General features: G+C 44.3%; 1 protein-coding gene across 2 annotated transcripts in view; it reads left to right on the forward strand.

Moving 5' to 3' along the window:
* The window catches only part of RARS2 (arginyl-tRNA synthetase 2, mitochondrial), an 86,821-nt gene that overhangs the window by 32,781 nt on the left and 44,046 nt on the right, over positions 1-9,994 (forward strand). For both annotated transcript variants that reach the window (XM_019520370.1, XM_019520371.1), the window contains 3 exons: positions 1,106-1,203; positions 3,879-3,934; positions 6,348-6,431. In XM_019520370.1, coding sequence (XP_019375915.1) covers positions 1,106-1,203; positions 3,879-3,934; positions 6,348-6,431 — 238 coding nt within the window. The remainder of the gene's footprint in view (positions 1-1,105; positions 1,204-3,878; positions 3,935-6,347; positions 6,432-9,994) is intronic.

Consider the following 9,994-nt stretch of genomic DNA (forward strand, 5'->3'; position numbering starts at 1 on the left):
GCCCCCAAAGCCCAGCCCCGGCTCCAGCCCGCCCACCCACCCACCCTGTGCACATCTGGGGGGCACACGCCTCGCCCCCCTGTGCTCTCCCAGGCTGCAAGTAGCGGCAGGAGCCATCCTTCTACCCCAACAAGTGCCCCACCTCACCCCAGCTGGGCAGTGCTACCCCTGCCCCCTCCCTCACTGCAGGGGGGGGTTGATCTGCCCCTCCACCCCCCCAGCCCTTCCTTCCCCTCCCCTTCCACCACAACAGACTTGCCAGAGGGAGGCTGCTCTCCACACTGTATTGGAAATCAGATTGGTATTGGCTGATATGCCTCCTTAAAAATCAGACATTGGCAATTGCCTCAGAAATCTCTGTTGGTGCACCCCTAATTCTGACCCTTTGCTTGGGTCTAGGGTCTAGTTTTAAAGGGTAGCCTTTTGTTGCAGGATTCAGCACTTCATTGCTAAAGAAGGCTGAGTGGTATACCTCAATGAGTGTCTTGCTTCCTGTGTATACTCTGGTCAGAACTCTATATCTGACAGTCTGACAAAGCTGGCTTCTACTAAAATCAGGCTTTACCAGTTTTTTTTTTGCAAAACTCCTTTTTTGTAAAATCTTAGATGTCCAGCCTGGTTGGAAGAACCTGATTGAAGTGAGGCTGGCAGCAGTGGGATTGAGGAACCTTCTCCCCATACCTGATCTCACTGCCCTACCTAACCGTGCGCCTGGAGTGACTCAGCTTCCCTGCCACAACACTTTTTGAAGTCATGTACTTTGCCATTGTGTTCTAAGTGACCAAATTATTATTTTAATATAAACTAGGGTTTTTCTGTCTTTCATTTTCACCAAAATCAACAGGTTCACCAGCTGATGCCTAGAACTTTCAGCTTTTGAAACAATAGATGTGAGAGTACATTTCAAAAGTCCTTATATTACATGCAGAGAGAGAAAAACTGAAAAATATCACTGAGCAGACTGTGGGTGCCTGCTACTGTAGAGTTGCTAATTAATCCTGAAGGCTGCAAGATCAATTTCAGTGATTAGTAAAACCATGTTCTTTACTGGTCTCTTTCTATTGATGAAGCAAGTTTCTCTTCCATTTCCCTCCTTGTTTTTTAGACAGTGTTGCAGCATGTGTTTAACGATGGCTCAGAATATGGAATAAGAAGTGAACTCTTCTCTGCACTGCCCAAAAGAAAGATAGTGGTTGAATTTAGGTGAGTATTAGTCCTTTTACAGAAATCATAAATGCCTTGTAATTAAATAAGAGAGGCGTGTTGTATGCAGCAGTGTCGCTTAATTGGACTAAGCAGAAGTAGAACATAAATCATATTTGTGGCTTTTTCCTGGGACTGATGAGTGTATTCGGTATTTGGAGTGACAGGTCAGGCCTCAAGCCAGCTTTTAGTGAGAATATTATCCCATTGGGTAAATAATGTAGTTCACCAGCCTTTTTTATATTAATTCTTTTATCAAGAAATGAAGGCTGTCCCTCTTTCACTTTTAACTGGGCTACAATGTTTTTAAGTGTGGTTCTGCAGCCACAGCTGCTTGAGTGTTGTGAGTCTTCAGCTTAGGTCACTTTAATACTTATGTGCCTGGTCACTCTTGCAGATTAGACATTTGGATCTCTGTTAGCTTCTGAATTGCAGGCATAAAGATCCAGGTACATAACTCACTCCTGGAATAGCAACCTACCCCCCTTAGAAAAACTATAGGCACTTTTACACCTGTTCTGGGGGTGGGGAGGCAGCACTTTAATTAGAGCAGCTCCGAGAGCCGCTCTGATTAAAGCACCACCATGTCTCGTGTATCCTATGCTTTAAAATTCTGGCGTAGGTGCTTGAACTAAAGCTCGTTCAAGCTTTAGATAAAGCACTCCTGCCACCATTTTTAAGTGTGGGGACACTGATACATGAGATGCAGGAGGTTGCTAAACCATGGCAATTCATAGTTGGTAGGGTCAGAAGGGACCTGAGCAGATCATCAAGTCTGACCCTCTGCCACGGGCAGGAAAGAATGCTGAGGTCAAATGACCCCAGCTAGGTGATTATCAAGCCTCCTTTTGAAGACCCCTGTGGTAGGAGCGAGCACCACTTCCCTTGGAAGTTGGGTCCAGATCCTAGCCGCCGTGACTGTGATGTAGTGCTTCCTCGTGTCCAGTTTGAACCTACCCTCAATCAACTTGTGGGTGTTATTCCTAGCTAGTCCTGGTAGTGCCCAGGGGAACAGGGACTCTCTCGTTCCCTGCTGGTCCCCCTGGTAAGTTTATGCACAGCCACCAGATTCCCTCTGAGCCTTCTCTTGTGGAGGCTGAACAGGTTCAGGTCCTGTAGTCTCTCCTTGTAGGGCCTGCCCTGCTGCCCCCTGATCACGTGAGTGGCCCTCCTCTGGACCCTCTCAATGCTGTCCACATCCCTCCTGAAGTGTGGCGCCCAGAACTGGATGCAGTACTCCACCTGCGGCCTGACCAATGTCGCATAGAGGGGGAGGATCACCTTCGTGGTCCTGCTTGTGATGTATCTGTGGATACATAACAAGGTGTGACTTAAAGCTCCCTTTCCTTCCTGCTTCTTTCTGCCAGCCTGGCCCAGAGTCTGGCAACACACCCCTCCCCTGCTCCAGCTGCAAGTGAGGCAAAAGCCTGAGGGGCTGGTCACCCCCACCTGGCAGACCCTGGCTGTGCTCCAGGGCCAGGTTTCCTACCACCTTCTCAGCTAGCCAGAGTTGCGATAATGCTCCAACTATGGACCAGGGGGGCTAGGCCAACCTGGTTCTGCTGGAGTAGACAACACAGCTCAGCCCCAGGCTGCAATTGCCACCCCCCCAGCAGACTTAATTAACTGAGTCTGCTCTGGCATGCTGGAATTCCAGTGCATCAGAGCAGCCTCTGCGCTCATCTATAGGTGCCCTAGATGCCCAGTTAAGGTCACTTAATTTCAGAATATTTGTTCTATATTCCAGTTTTCTGGTTCGTTTGTGCTTCTTTGCAAGCTACTTACTCTGCAACATAACAACATGGGTACCATCAAGTCAGAGATAAACAGCTGGCTTTTTAAAATTCCAAGCTGGGCAGCTATTTTTGAGCATCTATTTTTTTCCACCAAAAAAAAAAATTAACTCCAATGTGTAAAAATTTGGCTAAAACGTTTTAAGAAGCTGACTCTTTGCCTAGTCTTTTCTGAGCAGCAACAAGTCCCCCTACCAGCAGAGGGAGCATATGAGAACTAGCTGATCAAAGGATAGTCTGGGTTTCCATATCATGAGCTTAGCTTAACCCAAACTAATTGATTTACAAACTAGGGAGCAAGCAAGACCATTTTGATTGTGTGTTAGCAAGTTGTTTTCAGACTTCCAAGAAGACATTATAAATAGCAGTTAATACTTGATTATAGACACTTAATTTTCACGCCACCAGCAAACTTTTCAGTGAAGGGCTTGTCAGCTGTGTAGGCCCCATAAGTTGTTTGCATTGAGGTTTAGGTGAGGACAAATGGTAGCAGATCAGTGGTCTCTATGGGAGAAGTCCATAAGTGCATACAAGACACCACTGCAAAATCCCTTGTTACCTATTTATTTAGGTTTTATTTTTAACACTGTCTCAAATTACAAGGCAGCAGGTCTTAGTATGGGGTAGCTTGTCTGGATGTCTTCCTCTCAGGGGTACTGTTGGGGTACAAGATGCTAGCCCATATTTTAACTCAACCTAGGAATTTTATGGGAGTGGGTGTCACTGTGTTTGTTGTTGGGGGGGAGAGGGAGGAGGGGTTAAAATTTTTCAGCACAGGGAAAGAACACAGCCAGTCTTTGCGTGTTTAGTAGGGGAGGCAGTGATCTGTCAGGCCTATGGTTTGAATATTGAATGAATGTTGCCTGTGGTTGTTCGTTGCAGTTCACCCAATATTGCCAAGAAGTTTCACGTAGGACACTTGCGGTCCACAATAATAGGTAAGTACCGACTTAACTTCAGGGCTGATTTATCTTCTGTAGAGTTCAGTGAAAAAAGGGTTTTAGTCTTTCCTTCTTTTGGTGGAGTGCCCACATCAAGCCAAACTGTTTAATCAATAAAAATTCTTATTGATTAAAAATGAAGAACGGTCATAAACAAAAACTTATGGTGTGTAGTAGATTTATTAACCAATAGAAAATTTACTCTTGCTCATGTGAGCATTAAAATAAGTAATCCCAAATTAGACATTTAAAATGGTGCCTTATTAGGACATTGAAGCTTGCCTTTGTGAGTGGTCTGAGGGTGCTTTTAGGGCTAATTTTCAGTTTGTCCAGCTTAGAAGCTGACTCACAGCACATTTGTTCTTACACATTTAAATTCTGTATGTAGGGCCTGGTTTAAATCATGGGCCCAGCTTGCTAATATTATGACCCAGTCATGGTTGGAGCTGCCATTTTCACACCCAGATCCTGGCACCGCCCCTCCCCCGCCCCCTCCCCCCCAAATGCATGCTAATTGACTGAGGGAACAGGTTTAGGGCCAGGTTCTCTCCCCATGTGTTCTCATCCCCCACCCCCAATCCCCAGCACCCCAGTTTTCCTGCCTGGAGGACCAAACAGCCCCTCCCCTACCAGATGCCAGGGCCATCTGCCAAGGCAGCCCCCAACCCCCATGCCCCAGTTGTCATGCTTGGAGGAACAAACAGCCCATCCCCAACCCATCCCCAAGCTCTTTATTCCCCCTGTCCCTTTTGTGACCTCTTTTCCCTTCCCCTGGACTCTTAGGCTTTTCCTGCTGGCTGGGGGATGCTTTCCCCAGTCTGCAGCAGCCATTGTGTTGCAGTGAAATGCTATCATATGGCCATTTGCTGGGGAACTCCCCAGCAAGCGGCCATAGCGTAGCATTTCATTGCAAACTGCGTTTTTTGTGAAAATCACTTAATTTCATGATTTTTGTGAAAAAATGCAAAATTGTGATTTAAGTCAAGTCCTAGCTATATGTCAATATAACCACCATGGTGACTGCTATATAAAATGGAATATTTGTGCATTAGAGGTTCTTGAGCAAGGCTAGAATGGCACAAAAAGCCATTAGGAGAAATATTAACTTCAGTTTTTTTCTAGCCTTTCTTTATCTTAAAGTACAAAGTGACAATTAATGACAAGGAGAGCTAAGTTTCTTTTGCAGTAATATTGTAGCAAACCATTCTGTAGGGGTGTAATTGCTAGCTGAGGGATACAGGGTCTCTTAGCTCATTCTTTTCTATTCACACACCTCTCTGAGAAGCACTATTCTGATAAATAATCCTGTAGATTGGGGTGTCAAACAGCCTGCACGATGAATCCAGCCCATGGAGCTGCCTCATCCGGCCTGCAGTCTATTGGGAGGCTACCAGACATTGAGGGCATGGCCAGGGGGAGTGACCACTGCAGCCACCACTGGTCCTGCCATCCCAGATGTTATCCCCGCTGCAGATGCTGCTTGTCCCACCATCCCCACTGCCATTGGCACCAGTCCTACCACTGCTGTCCCATGTTCTAAACTGTATCCAGTCTTCAGCTAGGCTGGCAGTCTGGGTCTGACCCAGGATGAGTTTGACACTTCTGCCATAGATCACCATTCATCCGATAGTGATGGAATAAACTAAATAGAGTGAAAGAATGTAATGTTGTGTGCATTAAGAGGGTGTAAAAATGAAGATCCCTGGACAAAGAGTTGTGCTGTATCCTTTTGTACTCTTGCATAGGAGCTAAAAGGCTTGAGCCCCCACCAAAGAAGTGTAGGGAGTTACAGGCATAGACAATTTTTTTTTCTCATGATTCCAATGAATAGCCAAGATCAGGAGCCAGGTGAAGTTGTGAATCCTTCTTCCCTCCCGTCCTCTTGCGACAGTAATGTTAAAGCATGAAGTCCCAGCAAAGGATATGTTTGCATCAGACCTTGTGTCTGTGATATGTCCTGTATTCATAAATTGCATGGTGTTTACAGCACAGGACCCTCAATTCTTTCCATTTTTGCCAGTCTGTGAGAATTTGAATGGTCATTTACCCTTTTCATGTGTGTGTCTGTCTGTAAAAGAGGAGTTTGTATTGCAAGCATGCAGTGGGGCTTGGAAAGCATGCTGTAAGGTTTGGATGAATAGGAATCTATAAATACAAAGTACTGGTTTTTGTTGCCTTTGCTGAGACTATACAACACAATCCAGATGCACAAGAATGTTACACCTCAGCATGTTAATAACTGAATGGATTTGCCGTCTAACTGTGATTAATTTCCTCAAGAAATTCTGTAGAGCAGTTCATTTGGTTGAATTTCTAATAGAGGCAATACAGATTGAACGAAAATAAAAAGGAATGAGAAATGAGAAACCGCTTGCTGCTTTGATTAATAGTAACTTTAATTGATTACCAGGGAATTTCATAGCAAACCTCAAAGAAGCTCTTGGACATCAAGTAACAAGAATAAATTACCTTGGTGACTGGGGCATGCAGTTTGGTATGTTTTGTTTCTTCTTTTCTTTTATTGCCTAGTCTAGGCATACAACCTTCATTTCTTAGAGCTTTTCTCTCAGGTCAGGTATTACAGAGATCACTAACCGGACAGGTTAATGCACTATTGCAAGATATAGAATTTAGAATCTGTAATTTGATGCTGCGTTCCTTATTCAGGCAAAAATCTCCACGTCTTTAGGAGTTTTGCAGGTGTGAGGACTGCAGCAGAATGAACGTGTTGTAATTTAATTTATTTATGCCATAAATTTCAATATAACCGTAAAGTAAAATAATTTGTCTGTGAAATAGAAACATTTGCTTTTCTATTCCATAGTTGGCCTTTAACATACTAAACCCTTTGGGCACTGATCTGTTGAAGTACAGCTCTGTGCAGGTTCATGATGCTTATAAATAACCCATGTTTTCCAGAACTACTTCTAAAAGTTAAAACTCAGAGAAATGTTTAAACAGCTGCTATCCAAAAAGTGTATGGAGAAAGAAGGGGGCTTATGTGGAGGCCTTCCATAGAATATTAGAGTGTATGTTCATCCGGCTCCCATGAAAAACAAACAAACCAAAGGCAACACACATCAAATAAGAAAGGACAGCATATTTTGCTGATCAGGATGGGTGACTGTTTATTCCCAGACCAATGACTGTTCTAGGAGTTCCAATATTATCATACAAACCACCCTGACTACAAATATTTATCTTCTAACATAGGAGGGCCAGAACTCATTCCAGGCTTCACAGTGATCTATAACTTCAGTTTCTAATTCTGTTGTTTTGAAAGCTCTCCACTTTTCATTTGATCTAGTTTTGCCCCCAACTTCCAACTTCTTAATAAAGCTATTTGTAATATTAGGATTTTTAAAAAACTTACTAGTACTAATAACTTTGAAGTTGGTACACTCCTATTGGCTGCTGTATCCAGACTACAAAATTCTGCTGTCTTGTCTGGAGAAAGGAATTGTTTCTCAGGTATGTGAGTAAGACATTGTGAGGATTATAATACAACATGAACGGGGGAAGAGATCTTGTACCAGGGCTGCTTTTCTCAAGGCAGTTTAGAAAGGCACCTTAATCGAATTTTCATGCTACTTAAAATATTCTTTTGTTGCTTTTTTCCTTTTCTCAGAATATTTCAACCAGTTTTCCCTGGGGCCAGTTCCTATTTCCAGGGCCAACCTGGGGGAGGTGAATCGGGGCGACTGCCCCAGGTCCCATGCTTTGGGGGCCCCACAGAGCCAGGTGAACTGGCTGCGGCCCCTCCTGCAGGGGCTGCCAGTGCTGTTAACTCTGTGTGGTCCCCACTGCCAGCTTCGCATCTGGCCACTTGCCAGCCTCCAGCCCTCTCAGCCACACCACCTTCTTTGCGTCTGGGCCCCGCACAGGCTGATTTGCCCTGGGCCCTGCATCCTGCTAGGATCGTCTTTGCCTATTTCACTAAAGTCATGGGGAATTTTGCTGCGGATTGCAGTGAATTCAGGGTTTTATCCTAAGGCGTTTAAGGAGGGAAATTTGTCTGAGGAGTTGGCTTAAAATTAGATTGACTCCATAGTTGTGTGTTTCATTTTATTTGTGTCTCTTTTATATGACTTTGCTGTACATTTTTTTTACAGTGAACATTGTGGTGAGGTTTTAATAGCAAAATAAAACCCAACTGAGAAGGTTTTTCCCTGTTGTGCTGGTCTATACTTTGAGAAGTATGGTATCATCACAGACTCCTGCTCAGAGCTTTTAATAACAGAGACATTGTATGCTGCCATATACTTGTTGCTCTCAGGCAAGGTTATGGGAAAGCATGTTGTCTACATATGAATCTGCTGTCCAAAGCACAGCTGATAGTCATATGTTTGAGCTACTAGTTTTAACTATCCCTTATAAAACAAATGCTCTATTTATATCAGCCAGTTCCATTTAGGTATTTAACAATTTTATACAAGATGTGAACATGGTTTGCAAAATTATAGTTCAAAAATGTTGTAGTAATGGTTCTTCTCAGAAGCACCACTATAGTTAATGATCTGTCGGCAGTTCTATTATAACTACTGGGGTCAAAAGTTTTATAACTTGGCCTGTTAAACTGCATCCTGCTGAAACTTGGCAGACAGGCTTTCAGCTCAGAGACTGCTTTTAATAAAAATCTGAATTTAAATAGGATTACACCTACTTTATTTTCTCTCTGGGTATTGTGTTGCTTCCCTTATTAAACTCCTCCTAGGACCTACATTGCATACCCTGTACCCCCCCACAGGAACTGGATAGGATGCCTTTTAAAGATGCTGCTTAATTTGCCACTGGAGTGATCCATCCTTACTGAGGGCTGTATGCTGTCTTCACAGCAGTCCTAGTCTTCTGTTAGCAAGGCTGGAAGGAACTCAGATAGAAGACAAGGATTTAAAATCAACCCTAGACCACCTAGGCGGCTGCAGAGCATTAGGCTAGGTGACTGGAAAAAAATACTTGAATTGCCTCAGCCTTCAGATGATCTTTGGGCAGTTCTAAAGACAAACCAGCTGTGGTTGAAATAAAAAAAAAAAAAAAATTTGCAAATATCAGCATGCAGCAGGAAGTCTTCCTGGAAGTAGGATTCTACCAGTGAATTACATCTCCCAAACCTTGCTCTGTCAAAGCTTCTCATGTCCTTAATCCGGTTAGCACTGGCAAGGCAGGAAGCATAACCGTGGAGCTATCCTGTCACTGGATAGCCTTCCTCAGGCAGCTTTTGTGGAGCCCTGGCTATGGTTTATAGATGTCTTCCCCCAGTAGAACCCTCTTGAGGTGGTAGAAGTGGAAGTACTGACTGGTGCTCCACAAAGGTGAATGCTCACTTGGATGTAGCTGCCCCGAGCTACGTATTTCCCAATACCTGGCACACTGAGTGGTCTCACGTCCTTGCTTTTACTGACATGAGGCAGAACCTTTGTGCTCTCAACTTCTGTAGGATGGAAGAATTCATTAAAAATAAAAGAATGCCAAGGTTCAGTGGTGTGCTGGCTCTGCTGTGTACTGCTCTCATGGCACAGAACAGAAGTAAACCTGACTACTTGGGCTGATTCATTGAAATTTGCAATAGTTGTCTGTTATCTAAACAGTGCAGAACAGCTATGGCATATTGCTTGGAAGCAAATATGGGCTGATGTCCTTGAGAGGGTGATGGAACCTCCATCCTTGGAGGTTTTTAAGTCCCAGCTTGACAAAGCCCTGGCTAGAATGATCTAGTTGGGGATGGTCCTGCTTTGAGCCGGGGGTTGGACTAGATGACCCTAATTTTCTATGATTCTGTAATTTCACAGAAGCTTCAGTGAGCCTGCTGCAGCTTGTTTTTCTCCTGAGTTGCAATATAATGAAAACTATTGGTACACTGATAGAGAATTTTTGGGCTGATACTGATGACCAGCTTTTAATGAGTCATATTGGTCAATAGCAGTCCACTTCTGATACGCAGCACGACAGCTTGGAGAGAGGCATACAACTGGTAAGTCTGTTGTGGGGGAAGGGGTGTGGAGGGGGACAGATTGAGGTCCCCTCTGTGAGGGTGGGAGTGGGGCTGGGGCAGGTGAG

This window comes from Gavialis gangeticus, unplaced genomic scaffold (assembly GCF_001723915.1).
Source record: "Gavialis gangeticus isolate Ggan-Ray unplaced genomic scaffold, GavGan_comp1, whole genome shotgun sequence".
Classification (NCBI taxonomy): Eukaryota; Metazoa; Chordata; order Crocodylia; family Gavialidae; genus Gavialis; species Gavialis gangeticus.